At 33.0% G+C, this 24,003-nt stretch overlaps 1 protein-coding gene across 3 annotated transcripts in view; it reads right to left on the bottom strand.

The window, feature by feature from the left end:
* Positions 1-24,003, bottom strand: part of ssh (Protein phosphatase Slingshot) — a 405,463-nt gene that overhangs the window by 63,536 nt on the left and 317,924 nt on the right. For all 3 annotated transcript variants that reach the window (XM_085957904.1, XM_085957903.1, XM_085957905.1), the window contains one exon: positions 20,630-20,831. In XM_085957904.1, coding sequence (XP_085814030.1) covers positions 20,630-20,831 — 202 coding nt within the window. The remainder of the gene's footprint in view (positions 1-20,629; positions 20,832-24,003) is intronic.

Below are 24,003 nucleotides of genomic sequence, written 5' to 3'. Positions count from 1 at the left end.
TTACGATGACTCATTGGGCTCCTTTTTTTTACCGTTGACCATTCGCCAATGCTTGTAGATTGTGACTGAATGACGGTAATCTGTTCAGCAAATAGTGGCTCAACTTGTTTGTTTTTGTCTTTCACAGCCGTAGATATGGACACCGGTGGTGACGGAGCTACAATAACTTCGTCAGGCAAAACGTCTAAGGGCGAAACCGAAACACTCTGTGCTTGTATGTCCTTGTACTCCTTGCTTGTAGTCCTCAGGGTCTCGTTTTCAACCGTTAATTCAGCAACTGCAGCAATCAAATCATTCGAAGCAATAGCCAGTCGCCCTTGCAGTTCTTTTGTGACTTTAGATTTCACTTCAGCCAAAACTTTGAGGATATAGTTTAAAGAGTTTTTGCACGAAATCACTTGTTTGCACGCCATTTTTTATAAAATTATTTAATTCGTGAATGTAAACAAACACAATAATTATAACAGTAAATATCAGTAATCACACGAATTAAATAAATACTTAATGACCGGTAATTACGTTTCAGCCAGCTTGGCAATAGAGTCTAACGGTATAAGTGAAATTAATTAGTGGATTATGATTACTTATTAACAATTAAATACGTCTGATCGCTTTGAATGCAGTAGGTCATTGACTTGTTTTCTTTTTCAAGTAAATGGGTAACGTTTTTAGTCATCTTTACACGATTTAAGAATTAATTCCCCCGTCGCCATCACAAAACAAATTGACGTGTTCACAGCTCGACTTTCGCTCTCCGATTAACAGCCAGTCCGAAATTTCGTCGCACCTATAGTTGAAAATTATTTGCCGTTTCACTGAAGTACCGTTTTAACACTTAGTAAGAAATAACTTAGGTAAACTGTTTCTATAAATCAATTACATTACAAATTATAAGTTTAAGACATTCACAACATGACATGAATAACTATTATAAAAAAAAACGATAAAAATATAAAAGAGAACATAATATAAACATACAAAAGCAGTGAAAATACAATTATACATCTATAGAAGTTAGAAGTACACTTTATGTACAGTTTGCTAAGGATACCCTATTTTAATAATTTATAAAATAGCGTCCACTTAAACTCACCTCACGCAAGTGGAATATATCAACACCCGATGCATTTGGTTGAACATAGTTATAGCCCTCCCAATTGGCATTGCCAGTGGCAGGTTGGTTCTGCACCTTGGGAGAATAAGCAACTGATGCTCCTACTTCTAAGGTTAGTTATCAGGGACATAATCCAAATCCTCATAAAAAAAAACTCTGGCCAGAAATGCAAATAGTGATTTACTTTGTTATTTACGTATTTAAAGCCACGCACTGGATATTCACAAAAATGGAACGACTGCGTAGATTTGGTTAGCAACGATGTACTGGTGAGATGAGGTGCGGGTAGAGGGGCGTACCTCGCGATCCAAAGTTGCCTATTTCTAACATTAATACTATTGACCGAAGGTACTTGATGGAATTTGAATTTAAATTGTAAAGTATTTAAGTTATGTAGTCTTCCATTTGAGTCGTTTTTTGCGACCCGGGTTTCGCCCTTCGATTTTATACCTCTCGAATGTAGTATTTATTGATTAAGGGTCTTGACGAAGTATACACCTATTGATTGTATAATTAGTGATAGGGGATTTTCCACGCTTCAACTGTTTGTTCAACAAAGCTATCGACAAACCTTTTTAAAAAACCTGTAGAATTTAATATTAATTATATTTTCATTTCTTTTAAAATGGAATTCTACCAAGAAAATGCTAACTCAATTAACACACTTCAATTATAAGTTAGAATTAATTGAATTCGTTATCAGTATGTATTTACCTTTTGGTGAGTGCACTTAGTGTCTGAAGATGCCGAAAGACGAAACCCGGGTCGCAAAAACGACTATTTTTTAATTGATTAGAAAAAATCGAATCGCATCAGTCGATTTCTTTATTCTGCATATCTGTCTACTTTTATAGTAATTTATTTCACGTGGACGAAGTAGCAGGTTATCGATAGTGGCAGCCATTGATATGCAAAAAAGAATCATAGGAGTTTATAAAAACTGGAGAAATAGTTGTTGATATTTTTTAATGTCATTAATAGAAAGGTCACCAAAAAACCTTGCACCTGACAACATAATACGTATAAGTCATGTAAGGTGCAATTTCACATAACTACAGTTACAATGTTTTAAAATAATATGATAACATTGATAACACTAGAAAATGATTTTTTTTGAACAATCGAGTAGGTATACAGCGTAATTACGACATAGAATGTCTGTGGAAATATGTATTTCTCGCAGACCGCGTGTCGCTGGCGGCCGACGGGGTTACTCGAATGTGTTTGCTTTATGAAGATTAATGAAACTCTTACCAAAACCGGTGAGACATCGGACGGTCAAGGCGATCGACCCCTGCGGGACACAAAGGATGATGATAATAATTATTCGACCCGCTTCCGAGAAGCGAGAAGTTTGACCGGCGCGCGCATTTGCACGAATTATTGTTTCACAGTTTGAAGAATGCGATGGCCCACGCGAATCTGACAGAACGCAATGAAACTTGGCAGTCGGTACACGCGATTCAAGGAAACATCGTACACATAAATGTATGTATAATGGACAAATGGTTACATGTTATCTAGCAATTCGGATTACCCTATTTTTAGTCTTTTTTATTTTAAGAATACCGGTTTGTCTTTTTTGTTTTATTTTAATTGACGATTCGCTAGTAAAACGTTCCAAAAGATAAAAATATTAAATATGTAGATACTTATTGAGGTTTGGCAGTAGAACACATTGATTTCAACAATCCCGATTCCAAATTATTATTGTCTTTAAATATACCTACCTATAACATATTTTTTTTTATTATATTTTCCAATAATTGGATTATAATATAAGACCACGATTGCCGAGCGGCTACGCGTCGGGTTTATAAAGTCGTGGGTCCCGGGTTCGAGTCCGAATTCCGCAAATTTCACGTGTTTTTACCCGGAGTATGGACATAATGAGTTGAGCAAGTGACTAACATGTAGATATTTATTGTAAAACAAAAATCTGTTAAAGTGGCTAAGATCCACATAGGATTGTAGAGTAGGGCCAATTAAAAAAAAAACATGCAAATATAGTTTGGTTCAGATATCCAATAAAATAGGTAATGAATAACAATAATTGTTAATAGGACGTTTATATAATATTTTGTCTAGAGTTGTAAATAGAGTTAAAGTAGGCTAAACTAACATTATACCGGTGAATTAAAACCTCGGAGTAATAATATATTTAAAATCAATTTGTTTTTGTCAAGAGGGAAAAATATGGTTTTAATAAAGACAACAACATAATGTCACTGCATTAAGGCAGTTTAAGCATCGGATATCTTACAACACCATCATAGATACGAGGTTTTAATTGTTTCGAAAAATATCTAAACTGGATAACTGATCAATAAATTATAAATTATTACCATTGCAATTAGATACAAATTGTCATAGTTACCTATTTTTTGTACGTGGCAATTTATAATATAATTATTAATGGACCTGTTAAAAGTTAAAACAACTGATATTGCCAAGAATTTTAGTCAGCCGTCCTATATTACAATTTGACTACAAAATATCAAAGTAATAAATACAATACAATGTATTAGATTGTAAAACAGTCCACAAATTCATAAAATGAAATACGTAAGCAACACTGACAAAAAATGATGTTTCAGTGGCAAAAGACAAAGAAGGAATAATATTTGTGTTGCAACTATAAAGAGAATATTAAATATTTACACCTCAAAGGCAAATGACACCTGCATGCGAGCCCACCTTTTTGTCTTGTATAATTTTACGAGTGTCGTTGCTGCATCAGACATACACACTATACAGTACATCATTGGCTATTTCAATATTGGCAATGCTCAAATGCATACAGATCAGATACTACGAAAACTAAATTAATCGGGGAATTCATACATCGTAGGTACATGGAATGCAAGTGCACAAACGATAACATTTTACGAAAAAATATTAATTTTTAAAAATCAGCTGTCAACATTTTTTAGAAAAACAATAAAACTAACTCTCTAGCAAAGTATGTACTCAGGTCTATTATTAATAAAATTTTCAACATAAAAGTGAATCATATTACACAGTAATTGTCATTTAAAGTAATTGTATTTGATAATTTCTGTTGATATTCATTTCCAGATAGATATAAATTTAAGGAACACGTTCAAGGTAGAAAAAAATTTATTAGGAAACTATTCAGGAAATTTTTGTTTCGCTTCGTTTTAAAAGTGTCTCTAAATTTAAAATATTAAATTTAAGGGGATGGATCTTTACGCCAACAGAGAACCTGGCGGGAAAATACGAAGCTTGCAATTTGAGATTTTTTTTTTGATAATTTACATTTTTTTCCCTTTTTAATTATGTCAAATCAAGCTTCAATATTGGGACCAAACCAAACCTAAAATAAAAAGGATTTCAAGTTATACACATTTATATTTTTATAAAATCGATGTTTTTTAAAATAAATATAAAAAATATTAAAACGATGAATTAGTCAAAAATCTAAACGTTAAAAATTGAAATAATTAATACAGTTGAAATTGTAACAATGTTCTTATTTTTCCGCTAGGTTCTCTGTTGGCATAAGGATCCCCCTTAACAATAAGTATGTCAATACAAAACCACACAAATCTCTAGCCGTTCATCGATAGCAAGAAATAATTATTTCATCAATACACAGGTAGGTACATCATCAGACACGCCATAAATCGGAAGACAATGATTGTGAGACCGCGCGGTGGGCCGATCGCCCAAAACGACGAGAGTGGGCAAACGTTTTCTCGGAAAATCATTAAAGATTCAGTAAATCATAATTAGTGCGGAGAGCATCGACGCCCTGCCAAATACGTGAAACGGTATAAGGAGAATTATTTATGGTGCTATAATATTTTTGGTATCAGCGTTGTGGGTACAATGCCACAGTTCCATTAGATTGGCTGGCTGGCAAAACCAAAAAATATAATACACAGTACGATGCAGATGAACTACACTGATATGCTCAAATTCATGACAACACAGTCTATACATTGAACGTAGCAATGTAAATAATGAAATTCTGAGTGTATAATGCAATAGATCAGCGCATCTATTCTATACACAAGGTAGCTATCGACGGCTATCGAGGCGGTTAATTGTTACAATAAGTTAACCGTCTGAACTGTCGAAAAGTGCTATAGCAAATAACACCACTCTTGGCTGTGTTAACTTTTAGAGCGAGATAGACAGTTTTGACAGCTTATACGGCTAACTTATTGTGACAATTATAATACTTGGATACAAACATATGAAAACTACCCTCGATAGCCGCCGATAGCGTGTTGCATAAGTATAGAATAGATACGCAGATCCTCGAGACGTGTTATACATTGAACGTAGTAATGTATAACACGTAGTAACACATCAGCGCATCTATCATATATACACAAGGCTGCTATCGGCGGCTATCGTTACATTAAGTTAACCGTCTGAACTGCCAAATAGTGCTATGTTTTAACAGCACCTCACGTGGCTGTGCTTTTAGAGCAAGATAAACAGTTTTGACAGTTTATACGGCTAAGTTATTGTAATAATTATAATACCTCAATATCTACATAAATATGATCAATAGCCGCCGATAGCAGCCTTGTGTATAAATAAATGCTCAGATGTGACTAAACTGATAGTACCAAATTAATCTGTTTTCTCCCTGCTCACGTTAGGTACGCAGGAGGATCAAGATCAAACAGTTTTGCTCAATGGTAATACTAATTTCTTTGGCATTTTGGCAATACTACCTATCGCAAAATTTAATGGTTGACATATAATTTTTTAGCCAATCTTTAATAACGAAATACGAAAAAATAATGCAACAGATGGTTGCCCATCTGAATTCTCATGTTAATATGTGAAAATGTTGTGATAATAAACGTTTGTTTTCTCTAATACAAGTATTAGATCGTTTGTACACATACAATCAATTAATTATTAGTACTGATTCGCAACTTACTAACTTAGTTACTGTCCAAATGACAGATAGCATATATTATTATTATAGTCGGAATACAGGCGAATTGTAATTTATTTATCATTAAACGGGGATTTATTGTTAATAATACCGGCATGTAACCAATTAAATTATTTGGGAAAGTACACTATTTCAATCTCTATTTTTGATTTAATTTATCTGAAACAGACGACAATAAAATTTAATAGCATCATCTGTTCCTGCTTTACAAAATAATTAGTTGCAATATATTGATTTTCACTTTTAACAGTGACAGTGTATAAGAAATGAGTAATGATTAAAGGTATTCAAATGAATGGATCATTTTAATAAGATGACAGTAAGTAGGTATACATTTTTATTTCGAAAAATTATGATCAACATTTGGATCAATGTTTAGTTTTTACGTTAATAGTATGTTCAAAGACACAATGTCATTAATCTAATTGTAGGGAATATAAGTAAAGTCAAACTGAAATATTAGCTATTTTATTACACTGTATATGGGTTAATAAAAATATGATTACTACAATAATTTGTACATTAATTAATATTAGGCAAATATGAAGCCATAGATGATTTTAGAAACGTCACTGCTGCAACCAAAAAATAAATAACTCCAGTCTATAATATATCATTATCTATGGCTATGCTATGACTCTAGCAGTGTTTATTGTACTATTGAACTAAATAATAATAATATAGGCGACCACTTAACGATAGAGGTTATCAGTAACATTATTTTTAGTAAATACATCGCATGCCATTTACGCAAGCTTGTAAAATTCGTGTCACTTTCGAATTATCTATTTTAGACCACTTAACCAAAAGTCCGATAGCCATCAATTAGAAACTCACTAGGGATAGTATTCACTATTGAATATTTTTGCATAATATTCTTATTCTTGGCTTTGCATAACTAAAATGACGTATGTATAATATTGCATTATTGAATACTTGTATAATTATATCCACGAGAGGAAACTACGTACCATTAAGTAAATTTTTGGCGTCATTGGACGTTCGACAATCTTATTCACGGTATTAATGACCAAGATTGCAGTAATATCTTCCAGCATAGCTTTGAAATAGACTTCTCGATAAATACGCCATGTTATACGGCCAAAAAGTTGTGGAGACGTGACAGTTGGTGGATAGAGAAACACGCATATGATTGGGTACGAATATACCATTCACAAATCCATCAAAACATATTGTACACCAAGACATTATTATTTCAATATTATGTATTATATAATATTATCTGACTGTATAAAATAAAGACTATGAACTCTCTGTAATTTATTAGAAAAAAAATCATGGCGAGTGGGGTGGGGTGTCTAACACTCGCCTGTCGATTGTCGACAAAAGATTTTAATCAATTAAGCTACCGAACCAAGAACGAACCAAGAGCATGAATACTACCAGGAAATTCATACCAAATACAGATTTTTTGAATAATACATCAAGAATTGATTCCGCTATTAGTATTGATTATAATTACAATAACAGTTACTAAAAAGAATATTTTTGTAGTGTTTTCCTTAATCCGATTCCATGTAGGAATCCCGAGACCACGTCGTGATTCATAAAATGATATATCTAAAGATCAATTTAATAAGCCAGTGAATGCCAACAAAAACATAACTTAATAAGCCATTTCGAATAATTGGTTAAAGCACATTGGCACGAATTCAGTGGTTACAGGTTTAAGGCCCGTTTCAGACGGGACACAGGTGTCGCGCTCGATATAATATAGGAGGCCTTTGTATTCGAATAAAGGGGCTTTTGTATTATGTTTATGAACGCCCCGTAGCTAATGAGTCAACGCATAATTTCGCGGTATAAATTAGAACATAAAACTGGCTGCCGTAATAAAATGCCGTAATACAATGTACCGGCGGCTTGAGAATGTAGCGGCCGACGGAAAAGTGTACCGGACACGCATTGACTCATTAGCTCTGGGGCGTTCATAAACATAATACAAAGACCCCTTTATTCGAATACAAAGGCCTCCTATATTATATCGAGGGCGACACCGGTGTCCCGTCTGGAAAGGGCCCAAGTCCTGTCGAGCGTCGTATTCGTATCCACAGTAGGTACTATCGCTAAGTAGGGAGAATAATTAAGCTCACGGAATAAGTACCTCAGCAATACATAAAAACAATTGGATGGCGTTATGCACTAATTAACAGATCGATTGGTATATAAACCTATAAACGACAACGCAAAAAATCGTCAGAACTGAACAACAAAACTGTGATCAGTAAAAAAAAATAGATCAACGTTATATAAGAAATTTTAATAAACATCCTAATGATTGCGTACATATTCGCGTCAGTTGTTCGTTATTCCAAGCCTTCAAGGTACATTAAATCGACATAATTTTACCCTCGTGTGAGGGTAAGTTTAGGTGGACATTGTTGTATAATAATATATTATGGTACTTATATTTAACGTCACTTGACGTATTTCCTTGTGCTTTTAATGGATGTGTTTATTTTTCTATTACGCTATGATTTTGTTTTACCAATATGTAATTATTCTCGTAAGTAGGTACATCATATTGGGAGATATTTTACTTTATATTTTAGAGTATGTGTACCCTGTAACCTTCTGCATTATAGGTAATATTCGTTCATGACAATAAATAATTTTGAATTTAATTTAGAACTTGAATTAAATTTGACATAAATTCCAAGCTTTAAAAAAAATACAAAACATTTCGAGCTTTATCTATAAACGTCTAATAATGCTATACAATATCTCTTGATATTGAAAGAATTTAAACTTAAAGTCAACAATGTTTATCATCCAAGTCGGAAAACAAAAATACTTGGACATTTGTATCAGAAAAGAATGTTTGGAAACACTTACGAAAGGTTTGTATAAAATGTTTATTTGTTCACCGAACCTATACATCTTGGATTGGACTAGAATAAGGATCATAAAGATGTATCTATAGTCTAAGATCATAAACAATAATAAAATTGTTAATACTTACGATATTTTTTTAGGGGGTGGTGTTATTTATAGGTTCCCAAACCACAGTTAGCCATCAATAAAAGGCGAAAAAATGTAAATTGAATTTTAATAGTCATCAAAAGAATGTTGAATATATTATAATATAATACTATATACCGAGCAATTAATAAAATAATAGTATGCGGATGGCAATCAGTGTTGTCCCACTTGTCCCACACAAAGGTCAAATGGTGTTATAAGAATGGGAAAAATTAACGAATGTTTATTTACATTAAACATCTTGAGTGGTTGCTTTACAAAATACCATACTCACTTACTATCTCAAGTGTTTGATAAATAAATATGCATAGCCACGAGTAAAAACTTGCGTAATACCTACTGCATTCATTCGCAATTTGTATTAACTATGAAAATTTTCCTTATAAATGTAATAATAATACTTGTAATAATAATATCTTGATTTCCAATGCAGCAAATGATTAGAAACGGAAATATTTAAATAAATAATATTGCGATAATGTTATATAATAATAATAATATATTAATTACAGTTAAGTACATGGCGACTTTTAGCCAATACTAACATATTATTTTCAATGCGACATTTCCCGCTCGGTCTGAAAACTTGTGCAATTCATCAACAAATTACATAAACGCATTGCTACTAATTAAACTGTACTGGTTGAGGGTTGATATACCATAACCTTGACTGACGATGCATCAAATACGACTACATAATATTATATGCTTTGCATTTACTTCAAGAACAATATTCTGCTTATAATATAATATTCTCTAGAAGTCTAGCTCGGCGATGAACATCATATTCAATTGACCATATTACGGCTTAAAATGAATTGGTACACATTAGTAAATTAAGAAAATATTGTGCATTTGTTTAAACTGTAATCAGTTGAAAACAATTATTGTCGGATGAAACCGGTCTTTCGTAATATTACTTTAATGAGGGAAGCAGTGCAAAACAAAAAAAAATATTGATTAACCATTTCTTTTATTCAACGAATAATTCACAAGATTTAAGAATGTAGCATTCTAATTATTGAACATATATAATTTTGAAAAACACTGCTGTGAAAATATATTATAACCAATAGAAAAAATCTTTTTGAAAAAGTAAGACACCCAGCAGGAATCGAACCTGCATCTCTTGGGTTTCGCGCTCTGTATATAGACCACTATGCTACGAGGTGACATACAAATTGCGACAAGTTTTAACTATTGGCACTTAATACTTGGTGGGAATACATGACATACCATCCCGTATATGTGCGCAATCCATTTCTGTTTCGGGTAAAATCTCAAAAGGTTTTCACGGTTATTTATTTAAATATCAGCTATACCTTAGCAATATGTATATTATGAATAATTTATTGTATTGTATGAAGGGTTGACGTCCTTAAAGGGCCTGCGATAATCCTCGCGCGCATTCTTGAGCGTGCCGAGACAAATAATTGCAGCGAAACAATGCGATGTGGTGCAATGAATAATGATGATGCAGGAAAATGAAGAGGATTTCATTCGCGTCACGTACTGTCTGATAACAGGCCGAAGGGATACAATATGCAACGACGAAGATTAGTAAAGTTTCGTTGTGTATGCAAGTCGTGCGAAAAACAAATCGATCACTGCACGACGAAAGTAGACGCTTGTACAGACAGAGAAAACAGCTGTCAATCAAATAAAATGTAACATAATTAATTATTTTATCATAAATTATTTAATGGGTTGCTGGGCAAAGTGTGCGACTTTTTCATTTGCGAACTTACAGAATTAGCAATAATTACAAAATATTTATTTACAACGCAAACGTTAGTCGATATCTACCGGGAAAACTAAATCGGCCCAGTTTTATGACTGATGTATGACTTTACTAACATACAAATTTCATCCCGCTCCTAAATGGTGAACCAAAGAACGTTAGTATTGTGGACGTCGTCCTCTCGTTTGTAATATTGCCTCTCGTCAGGGATGGCGAACCTATGGCACGCGAGATGATTTTGCATGACACGCGAATGTTTCAAGAAAAGAAATTACTATTTTATACCTATATATTTAATAAACATGTTTTACAAATTCCTACTATTTAACTAGAGTACTATATAAGTAATATTGAAAATAATGACGACATAGCCATGCGTATTTTCTTCGGTTTTTCATATTATGTTTACCAATCGATGCGCAAACGGAATCGACGAGAAACGTGGATAAAATGACAAATCGCACTATATAAAAAATAGCAGGCAAATCATTTTCCATAATAATCATTACGTTTAATGTAAATATACAATTGCATAGCTGTGTCCTTAGGATCGGGCAATTGAAATTAAAAATATTCAAACATCAAAAATTATGAAATTAATTATTGGCAGTCATTCAAAAACTGCTTGTAATTTTGCCTCAAAACATAATCTATAAAAATGGAAAACCGCTCAGATGCAGAATATAATATGAAAGAAGAGTGATTTAAAATGCTTCCACGGTCTCTTTGAGAGTTTTAAAACCAGGAAAAAAATATTCAAAGAATAAAAGATATGCCTTGGCTTGAAATACGATAAAAGATAGAATATCAATAACTCAATTGTAAATTTAAGCTAGTTTAAGGGAATTCTTTTCTAAAGTATTTTTTTAGAAAACTTGAAAAAACTTTTTTTCCTCCTTTAAAAATTGCTTGGCACGTCAGAGTCGAAAAATATTATTTGGGAAATTTTGGCACGCGCACGAAAAAGGTTCGCAAACCCTGGTCTACGTGCTCATCTCTCCTATGGGTATTCTTAAATCATATAAATTCAATCAAAACACTCCTGAGCTCCTGAACCATTCCCAGTCATAAAAAATGATGCTTCACATCAAAAGTAGGGTTCCGTGATACGCCAGATTAAGACCGGGTGTGGTGAGGGGCGGCTGTGGTTCATTTTTATCATTTATATTAAACAAATGTATAATATGTATCTATTTCATCGCATATATTGTTTTAAATAATATAGCGAATATTTTGGAGGGAAAGCTTCGGAGATACATTGAGACGGAATAGTTTATCTCTACATTAATTATTATTATGGCGGGTAGGTATCTAAAAACACTTTGATAACACTGTTGTTTTACCAATATCACTCGTGCTAAATTATATTAATAACAGAGCCATCACCTATCTGTCTGTCATACATCTGTCTACAAGGCTCACGTTGCAAAATTGGATTGCCGTAATTGGCAGATGAATCCTTTTGACAGTATGTACGTTGGGCGATTTAACAATCCGACCGTTTTAACGTCTCTATTGGCACACCATAGGCGAAGATCCAACTCACGTCTCGATAAATTGCCAGCGCATTATGAATAGACGCGATGTAGCATTGTAAATTGGAACTACTTAAAAAGCTAAAGTGCAGAACAAAACGCTGTGCACTCCAAGCGGGGCCGATGTAACTCGCCTCATTTAATAATTGAGACTTGTATCTAATGCATTTCATGGAGACGAGGCAAAATAGCGCTCAGCATGATACAATTAGCATCACGCAGCACCCATATTGCTGTCATATTATTTTTGTCTGTACAACACACTACTCAAAATATAATAAAATTACCGCTCTCTCTTCTATCATATGATAATAATATGTATGTAGCAGTGTGAAGGATGGAGGTAGACTGTCAAGATCCGACATAGATAGTGCACACTAAGTTTTGCCAGTCATAGGTACATACATATGTCCATGTCCATACAAATAAGACTACAAATTGCAGATAGTGTTGGTTAGTTTTTAAAATTATATTAAACCACGCATAAACCAAGCCATAATAGATAATAATAGTCAAAAAATATTCGTATATCTATAAAATATCTAAAATTAACCCATTATAACATACATAATTTTAGATATTTAATATATATAAGAATAAATTTTATCTTTTGTGGTTTGGTTTAGGCAGATCTTAATGAATTTAAAAAAATAACTAATACCATCTGTAATAATTATGTACATAACTATTCTTAATTCAACGAAAACAAATAAGTATGACTGAAAAAGTGTGCACTATTTTTGTCGGATTGCCCATAGCATACCTAAACTATTATGGTTTGGTTTAGGCAGGTTTTGATTGATTTTTACAAACTAATCAGCACCGTCTGCAGTTTGTATTCTTAGTTCAATGAAAACAAATTTATTTGCTTCCAAGAACATGCAAAAAGACTAATGAAATTCCTGTAAGAGATGGGTAGGTACATCAGTAAAATCGATGCATCCAAAAGGGTAGGTAGGTAATTACTAGTGAGTTTTACGAAACACTATGTTAGACATTTTAAATTCGATTAAACCTAAAGCCGAATCGACACTATTATAATCGAAAATTTTCAGTAGAAAATTGTAACTAATAGCAAAAATTGGTTACGATTTAAAACGACCAAATTATAATAAATGATAGGCAAAAAAATGAAGAGATACTTTCAATGTGTCGAAGATTGGCCACACAAGCCGCAGACGAATCGATATTTAAAAAAAATAATAATTGCAGCGTGTCATGCATCCAATGTACAATTTACGAGTGTCGATGATGTATCCAATCATCGGCAATATTTCAAATTCGATAAATGGACCAGATTGGACACCTACGCATGACACGATATTTATGATAAGTGATAGTATATTAATGCACACAGGCGACGCGATATGTCATTGTTCTGTCATTGTGCAAGCACACGTTTTCCTGTTTTATTTCATTCAGAAGATTTTTTCATTCCGGAAGTAGAAAGTCTATTAATTATTTGTCATATGCAATAATATTCTCACTTTAAAAGAATTTTGACAATTAACGAGAAGGAGCCTTATCAAATTTTAGTATTACAACAATCGATGTGCGATTCTGTAAAGTTTTTGTTGGCACAGTAAAATTACATCAGGGCATTGAAAAATTTGTTTCGCAGTATTATGTACGTGACATAAGAATGATTTTTTAGGAATATTCATCTAAATATTCAAATAAGGCAATTTACTTTGTTGCCCATCTATGTCCCTTGGCGCGGATTATCTTGTGACACGTTATCATACTGTATATATATACGTATATTATTTTTAAACGTTTCCGGTACAAGCCGACCATGTTTCGTATTAGATATGGTCATTGTATGTAATTAATAAAACAATTCAACCCATTCGTTACGAATTCAAGTTTCAGTGTTCGCCTTAGAAATATCTGCATATTTAATAGTTTATGGTAGGTTTTTATTTTAGAGTGAATCTTAAGCGGGTACATATGCTCAGCGTAGGTCAAAATGGAACTTTTACTGCATTTTAAAACCATGATCCTGGACATTCCTTAAACGTTGTAGATAATCTATTTATATAATTTTGAAGCCTTGCTATCCTTTATATTTATTTTAAACATTTGATGACTGCAAAAAGTATTTTTATTACATAAAATAGTGTTCTTTCAAACCTCTCGCTCTAATGTTTTAGAATATAGTCATATTTCAGTACATGCATGTGCAGCGGTGTTAAGATTTTTTATATTTATTAATTTTTAAACGCATTTATAAAAACATTAGTATAATTTATGACGAGTTTATTTTTGTAAAATATTTACGATAAAAAATTATATTGATAATCTCTGTGATCCCAAATTTGACAAGAATTGGGCATTTTATTATTCAAAAAATGGGCAAGATTAACACATTTGAAGATAATTCTAAAGATACTAATTATAAGCAATATTTTTGACCATTCAAGTGTAATAAACATTCTACGAATAATGATTGCTTTATAATAATTATTGATCTAAGTATAAGGTAGTGTTTTTTTGAAATACGCCATTTCTCTTGCTATTCCCCAGTGGTTAAGCTACAACATACGGCCATATCCATAAATTGACAAAATAAAATTGAATTAGGGAGTAAGATCATGCTAACGCGCGTGTTTGAACATAAACTGTTTAAAAAAAAAAAAAAATCGGTTAGGTACATGTTAAAACACGCGCGTTAACATGATCTTACTCCCTACTTCAATTTTAGTTTGTCAATTTATGGCTACGGCCGTATGTTGTAGCTTCACCACTGAGGAATGACAAAAGAAATGGCGTATTTCAAAAAAACACTACCTTATTCTTAGGTCAATAATATTATAAAGCAATCATTATTCATAAGATGTTGTCAAAGACATAGCTTATAATTAGTATCTTTAGCATTATCTTCATATGTGTTAATTTTGCCCATTTCTTGAATAATAAAATGCCTAATTCTTGTAAAATTTGGGATTACAGAGATTATCAATATAATTTTTAATCGTAAATATTGTACAAAAATATTCTTGTCATAAATTATACAAATGGTTTTATAAATGCGTTTAAAAATTAATAAATGTAAAAAATCTTAACACCGCTGCACATTCATGTACTGAAATATGACTATATTCTAAAACATTAGAGCGAGAGGTTTAAAAGAACACTATTTTATGTAATAAAAATACTTTTTCGTCATCAAATGTTTAATAAAATAAATATAAAGGATAACAAGGCTTCAAAATTATATAAATAGATTATCTACAACGTTTAAGGAATGTCCAGGATCATGGTTTGAAAATGCAATAAAAGCTCTATTTTGACATACGCTGAGCACGTCCGCCCTTAGTAATGTCGTTAAAATTCTTGCACTTCTTGACATATATGAGCGACAGTAATAAGAAACCTACGCAGGGACATTAAACATTAGTCTAAGTGTTATAAATAAGGTTTTCTTCCACTTGCTTGCTAACATCCCATTCATATGGATTAATCATAGAGAACGATGAAATAATAGAGAGGATACGTGTCATATTAAATATACAACACGAAACCATGTTGTCAAACTAAATAATAGTAAATAATTAGTTCTTTAAATTCAACCCATACCAGATAAATTCTACTTGGCGACTTAATTGACCAATCGATCTATGTCATACTTAAAACTTCAGAAAGAATTAATCTGCATGTCATACTTGCATAATATGAGTTTCCCCATAGGAATAAGTCGTGTGGTAGTAGTCAACATAAAGCCTTCATCTATCTTCCATCTTATATACATACAGCGATCTGACGTGTCGGTTACAATACAGAAGTCAAACTGTACTTATATATTGCTTAATCCAAAAATGGTAGTTGATACGTATAAACATAAACGGAATTCATTTGTATTACGGGAAAGATTTGTGAAAATATGTATAGCTTTCATGTTTCATGTAGAATGTTGAAATACCACGTCATCTAAATTTAGCTAAATAGTGAGACGATTTTGACTTAGGTCAAGTAAAGTCTGAGATAAAAATATTAATATTCGGTTTACCGAAAACCCTTGTCACATAGAAAACCTTGAAATAGACCTTGACTATTAATACGCAAAACGTAAAAGAAGCAAGATTAAAAATATTTGTGGTCGTCAATAGAATTGCGTGTCAAAAAGTGACTTTGGGTCAAGAACTCGAATCAAATAGTAGGATATTTTAAGCATCCAAAACAACTTTGACCACTGCGTTGGCATAGGAATACTTTCTTCACATTTCGGAGCCTTGAAATCGGCCAGAAATTTACGAATCGTAAAATAACAAATAGCAATTGGATCAGCTCCAACAAAAAATGCGTAAGCAAAATTATCTTATGCGCAAAAGGTTACAAACAATGATTCGGTTCTGTTTTTATCCAACTTTTTAGCGCTAACAAGGAACGGCAGTAACGAGGAAAATCACAATAGAAAAAGATAACGCGAATCGATTGGTTGACCGCAAAACAATGCGGTTGACAGAATCAGCTTTCGCAAAAAGTACAATTAAATCGTCTGATATAATCAGTACGCTACGCACCGTTGATACTCTCATTATAACAGATTAGGTATAATAAAATAATATTGCCGTTGTAGTACAACACTGTAATAGTGTAAAGATGGCGAAGATAGTTTGTATTTTTTTTCATTACTTGTTATAACTTATAACATAAGTCATAAAGGAGCAATGACAGACCAGCCGCTAGTACAATATATGGAAAACTGGTAGTGCCATATCAAAATGGTCTCAAGTCGGTAAAGACTGTGATGTTCTCCATTTTTCACACTTAAATTAGAACATTTATATAATGCTAAAAATTCTAATCTCTAGTTGATTTTTTTTACAATTGATTGAAATCGGTACCTACCTGTATTAAAATACTATTTTTTTGCGAAGTAATTATTAATAATTACGGGGATCCACTAACTACCTAGTTAAAAATAAAGCATACAAGACTGAAGGCACCTGTCAAATTAAATATAGGTAGGTACAATAGACGACGTGGACAATAATGTAGGTCCTCTCTCATCGTGGTGGCCTCCTTGGCAATATCAATTGGCATGTCAATTTTCGCAGAAATAACACACAGATATTAAAATTGCTGCGGACGACCCCGGATGCCCTTAAAAGCGGTCGTTTCCGGGAAAATCCGAACGTCTGGCAACCCTATTGCTAATAGCAAAAATTCATGTCATTAATGTTATTGCATGTAACAACGATTTTTAAATCTACTTATATACAATTATATTTAAATCGATATATTACTTTTATTAATTTTTGAAGACACAAATAAACACATGAAAAAAATGGGGCAGTCATACTATAAAAATCGGGTGCCGATTAAATTTCTGACGCGATTGATAAGTATGTAAAATCTCGACGTGTCAAAAACCAACGTGTCAACATGGCAAATTAAAATTGTTAGGTTAGGTTAGCTTACAACCCCCACATCCCTAGGCAAATTTAATTTCTTCTCTTTCGTCGGTGTCTCATGACAGAGGATCGTGCCTGGATGATTTGACCGTTTGGCAGGCTTTTCCGCTGCTGAGTTCTTTCTGCCGCTCCCGTCATTCAGCGACACAATGTGGCATTCTTGATTTGGTTTATCCAACTGTAGGGTGTTCTATTGTATCCTCTCCGACATGACAAAATATGACCGATAACCAATGTCCAATGGTATACAAAGCCGTGCTTCTAAAGCAGTTTCATGAAAATGAAATCTATCAATATTCTATTTCTTGAATTCAAGTTAATTAACATAGACGTAAAAATATAAGTATTATGTAATAAAGTAGCGGAACAATCCGGATGGCTCCGAATCTTTCTCGGGAGTATGATTAGATTAGAATTAGACATTATTACAATTAAGGTTTAGACGTCCTAGTATCATTACACATAAAATATAATATAATAGCAATACGAAACACATCGGAAGGCAAAAATATATCGAAACTACAAAAGAATTGAAACGATTTGAATTCTCAATATGACGAACGCGGATTAAATCTGTAATCTAGTCACGAACATCACTTTCAAACACAGATTTATAGATTAAAATATCACACTAATGAATAATGACGGATTCAAACAAATTACAAGATTAGGCCGCATGCTGAAGACATTAAATTGGAATAATACTCCACTTATTCAGGGCAAAAACACGACTTTTACTTTCGAATATTGGCATCTAGAAAAAGCCGCGTCGCTTCCGTCAGCTCCCGAGAGATCACTTGACCACCCATCCGAGAGTGGCCTATTGAGAATCGTTTTTGTGGTTCAAGAAGGCATGGCAATTATTATTATTAGTGGCAGTTTACTGGTGCATAACAGCCGGAACCACCTCTGGTCACCGGTGACGATTATTGTCAAATTTTATTGAAACCACAGATTTCTCTATTATTTATTCATTAAGAGGAGATTTCTACCTCACGATTTAACAAAAAAAAGTATCTACCTAATCCATAACAATGTAATCTAATTCGGTCGCCTAGGTATTCAGCACCACTGAGAACCTACTTTATCAACATATTAAAAGCGTGCATTTCTATACCTGTGGTTAATTTGATTTATGAATACAACAGAAGCCACTGTTACTTATAAAGAATGAAAAAAATAGACAGGTATAATAATTGTCTTGTTTTCAGACAAAGTAACCTTTATTTCAATCCGAATGACAATAATAATAATTTATTGTTCAGCATCTATAAAAAACATCATATTATTATAACTTGTATCTACATATTCTTGGAAGTAACCTTACCTATTGATAACAACATACTATAATACAGGTCCTACAATTAACTATTGATATTTCAATATACTTATTTTTTGAATAGATAATTTTGGTGGAATGTCAAATGTGTATAACAGTGTTTCAAAACCTTTTTACGCTTGAGGACCGGTGAGAAAAGGAAAAAATATTTCGCGGACCGTTAACGCCGAAATTATAAAAATAGACTTTTATTTATTAGGTCGTTTTTAAATCTTATATTTTAACATACAGCTATCCTTAGCATACCTACATTTAACAGTAAAGTTAGAGGTGTATATTCTTCTTCCAGTGATATCCAAAACTGAGACAAAGTATGTACATATTTGTATAAATGCGCATGAAATGGTGTCTCCCATAAAGGGATTATAAATCCACAGATTGCCTTTACGAGAATCATCATTATCGGTATAATAGCGATTAATGTTTTTAATTTTTAATGTTGACATATTATTTATAATGACTTTCCGGTTGACGTCAGCAGCAATTAATAATTCTTGCAAAGATATAAACATGTCTTTTTCTTCCTCAACTGGTGAGTTGCCATTAGATATCTACTATTAGCATGTTAATCAAATGTGGTAATTAATAGTAATTAACTGGTCCGCAGTGAATGGGAACGAATCCATCTTATCTCTCATTATAATCGGTATTATTTGTGGAAAATACCTGAAGAGACATTATTATGTTGATAATGGTAGGAAAATTTGGCATATGCATTTTAAAAAGACCATAATTATTTGCGAACCGGCGGTTGGAATACACTGTTGTAAAATATATCATAAATTAAGTTAGGTTCATACTGACTTCTTACAAAACACCTACCTATCGTGATTTAAAAAAGTTGAATGAACAGTATGAATTGGTAGTAATACCCCGTTTATACCTACGTGCATAGATTTACTGTGCACAGTAAGAAAATATATGGGAGAAACATGTATTATCCTGGAGTTGGCAAGATTGCGTGCATGGATCAAACAAGTTTGGAAGTTTCTGAACTTTAACGCGCAAGTAAGATCTGCGCCTGCGCAGTAGAACGATAATGGCGAACTTGCCGGTAAAAAAACAAACTACTCATTTTGACGTTAATGCCGCGTTGACACGATCCGAGTGCACTCGGACCGAACGCACTCGTACGAGACAGCTTAATATTAATTACTCCTATACGAGATAGCTCGGAAAAGTAGCACGCTAGCTCGTATAGGAGTAATTAGTATGAAGCTGTCTCGTACAAGTGCGCTCGGTCCGAGTGTACTCGGATCGTGTCAACGCGGCTTAACCGATTTTCAATACGTCCTGTCAAATGGTACCAAAAACGATAACATCGCGCTTTGCTTACTCTTGAAGAATGAGATTGGAGAGACAGTCAGCACTTTTACGTGTAAACAGGTATTGTCACGATATTTAAAAATAAGCACTATTGCCGACAGTAATTCCATGCACGTGTACAGGCGCTATAATAGAAAAAATATATGCTGTCGATGGCGGCTATAAGCTTTATTCTCAAGGATAAAATATAAGGTAATTGGAAATAATCATACCATTTTGAGGGTCTCCTCCGGCCGTAGCAGGTAGAACATGGACTGAAGGTGTAATTGGATGTCACTGGAGCCGGCCGGGGCGGGGGCGGGGGTGCGGCGGGCCCTGCCGCCCGCGACCGCCGCTCCCGCCCCGATCCCCAAACCCCCGCCCGACGACAGCACGTGTGCAGCACCCTTGCTTGCGAAGTAGCACTCGCTGAGGCTGAAAAGAGGGAAAGAAGAAGATAATAAATTATAAACACGTTTTTTGATCATTTTTTTTAATATAAGAAGGGTATTTTTCTCGATTATGGCCAAATTTGATGATGATTATGTTAATAAAATTTGACGGGGGTTTATTACTGCATAATTGATTCAACAGAACGTAGCATCAAAAAGTGACAGTTCACGTGTCAAGCAAACATGAATGATAACCGAATTCTTTGTAATATTAATTAATGATAAAATAAACTACCTACTCGTGTATGTATGGAATATTCACCATGACGTTCAACAAAAAAAATGTTGTTGTAGTTATATTATCAATATGGAAATGTAAGTGTTTTACTGACTGGAATTTATAAAAGACAGCCAATGAAAGTAAATGGGGTAGCAAACCATAGAAATTTGGACGTTTAATGAAAATTATCTTGGGATATTAATATACTTACTAAATTTAAATATATACATAGCAGTGGCGAAGGGTGGAGGTAGGCTGTTAAGATCTGACATAAATAGCGTGCACTAAACTTTGTCAGTCAAATGTATGTGTTTTCATTGGACTAAGACTACATGTGTAGATGGTGTTTGTCAATTTTTAAAATTCAATAAAACCCTGCCTAATCCAAACCATAGTAGATAAAAGTCAAAAAAATATTTGTTTAAGTATCTATTAAATATTTAAAATTATGCCATTAAAGCACATATAATTTTAGATATTTTATTGATAGAAAAGTATTTTCTTTCGATTATGGATTGGTTTAGGAAGAGCTTAATGAATTTAAAAAATATTATCATCTGTAATATTATTATGTATTCTTATTTCAAAATTTCAAAACTGAAAAAGTGTGTAGGTACTATTTTTGTCGGATCGCCAATAGCACGCAAAAACTACATAATTATTAGATATGATTTGGTTTAGGCAGGGTTGAATTGAATTTTAAAAACTAACTAGCGCCATCTGCTAATTGTATTCTTAGCTCAATGAAAATAAATAAGTATGACTGGCAAAGTTTAGTGTGCAATATTAATTGATGTCGAATATTAACAGCCTACCTCCACCTCGCCACTGATACATAGGCTATATCCTTATTCAACAACAGATGCAACCATAAAGTGTTAGGGCGCGTTTTGTGGCAATAATTGTCTTAAGGGGGGACATGCTCGTCGAAGGTCAAAATTGAGTTTTTATTGTATTTTCTAACCATGATCCTGGACACTCCTTAAACGTTGTAGATAATCTATTTATATAATTTTGAAGCCTTATTATCCTTTATAGTTATTTTAAACATTTGATGACTGCATAAAGTATTTTTGTTACATAAAATAGTATTCTTTTAAACCTCTCGCTCTAATGTTTTAGAATATAGTCATATTTCGGTACATAACTGTGCAGTGGTGTTAAGATTTTTTACGTTTATTAATTTTTAAACGCATTTATGAAACCATTAGTATAATTTATTACGAGATAATTTTTGTAAAATATTCACGATAAAAAATTATATTGATAATCTCTCTGATCCCAAATTTGACAAGAATTAGGCATTTTATTATTCAAAAAATCGGCAAGATCAACACATTTGAAGATGATTCTAAAGATACTTATTATAAGCTATGTCTTTGACCATTCAAGTGTGATAAACATCTTATGAATAATGATTGCTTTATAATAATTATTGATCTAAGAATAAGGTAGTGTTTTTTTGAAATACGCCATTTCTTTTGTCATTCCCCAGTGGTTAAGCTACAACATACGGCTATAGCCATAAATTAACAAAATATAATTAAAGTAGGGAGTAAAATGATATTGACGCGCGTGTTTGAACATGTACCGTTTAAAAAAAAATAAAAAAAAATTCGGTTAGGTACATGTTCAAACACGCGCGTTAACATAATTTTAATCCCTACTTTAATAATAGTTTGTCAATTAATGGCTACGGCCGTATGTTGTAGCTTAACCACTAGGGAATGACAAAAGAAATAGCGTATTTCAAAAAAACACTACCTTATTTTTAGGTCAATAATTATTATAAAGCAATCATTATTCATAAGATGTTTATCACACTTCAATGTTCAAAGACATAGCTTATAATAAGTATCTTTAGAATCATCTTCAAATGTGTTAATCTTGCCGATTTTTTGAATAATAAAATGCCTAATTCTTGTCAAATTTGGGATCACAGAGATTATCAATATAATTTTTTATCGTGAATATTTTACAAAAATTATCTCGTAATAAATTATACTAATGGTTTCATAAATGCGTTTAAAAATTAATAAACGTAAAAAATCTTAACACCACTGCACAGTTATGTACCGAAATATGACTATATTCTAAAACATTAGAGCGAGAGGTTTAAAAGAATACTATTTTATGTAACAAAAATACTTTATGCAGTCATCAAATGTTTAAAATAACTATAAAGGATAATAAGGCTTCAAAATTATATAAATAGATTATCTACAACGTTTAAGGAGTGTCCAGGATCATGGTTTGAAAATACAATAAAAACTCAATTTTGACCTTCGACGAGCATGTCCCCCCTTAAATGATCATTGATGTATGCAACAAAACACATGTGAAATGTACCTATACATAAACGTTAAAGGGCCACGTGACATGTAAGGCCTCTTAGACTTAGACTATCCTCCACGTAACCTTGCCATTGTACACAGTGACAAGGATTTGTGTGTATTCGCAAGCGTATAAATGTATTAGTAAAAGCCGGGCACTCGATTGGTTTACACACGTATGCCCTATAATTGAGTAAATTCCAAGCACTCGATTGGTTTATTCACGTTTTCATTCAAAAACATCTATTCCAAATGGCAAGGTTACGTGACGGAGACTCTACCAAAGACTAGAAAGTGTGGCCGGTTGCTGCAACCACGTGCGTAAACGTAAACGCTGGTTTCCGTTCTACTGCCTCGTGGTTGTTGGCAACCTGACTGCCGGAGACCAATCGACAGTTCGTAAGGGTAGCGTAGAAAAATTTAAGTTTTAATGTAAGTAGAAGAATTTGAGGTATCATCCTTACTCAGTGTCACTGATCCTGGGTCATTAACAAATTTACGTTAAATACTATTATCTTAATATATTTTTCGACGTGTCAAATGAGTAGGTAGATAAGTATATGGATTCATGTAAAACTAATAAATGCTATATTTTATTAATA

This window comes from Rhyacophila brunnea, unplaced genomic scaffold (assembly GCF_057557595.1).
Source record: "Rhyacophila brunnea isolate RB1 unplaced genomic scaffold, BYU_Rbru_1.0 scaffold_7, whole genome shotgun sequence".
Classification (NCBI taxonomy): Eukaryota; Metazoa; Arthropoda; class Insecta; order Trichoptera; family Rhyacophilidae; genus Rhyacophila; species Rhyacophila brunnea.
The sequence above is the reverse complement of the archived record's forward strand: the minus strand, read 5'-3'. Positions and strand labels throughout refer to the sequence as shown.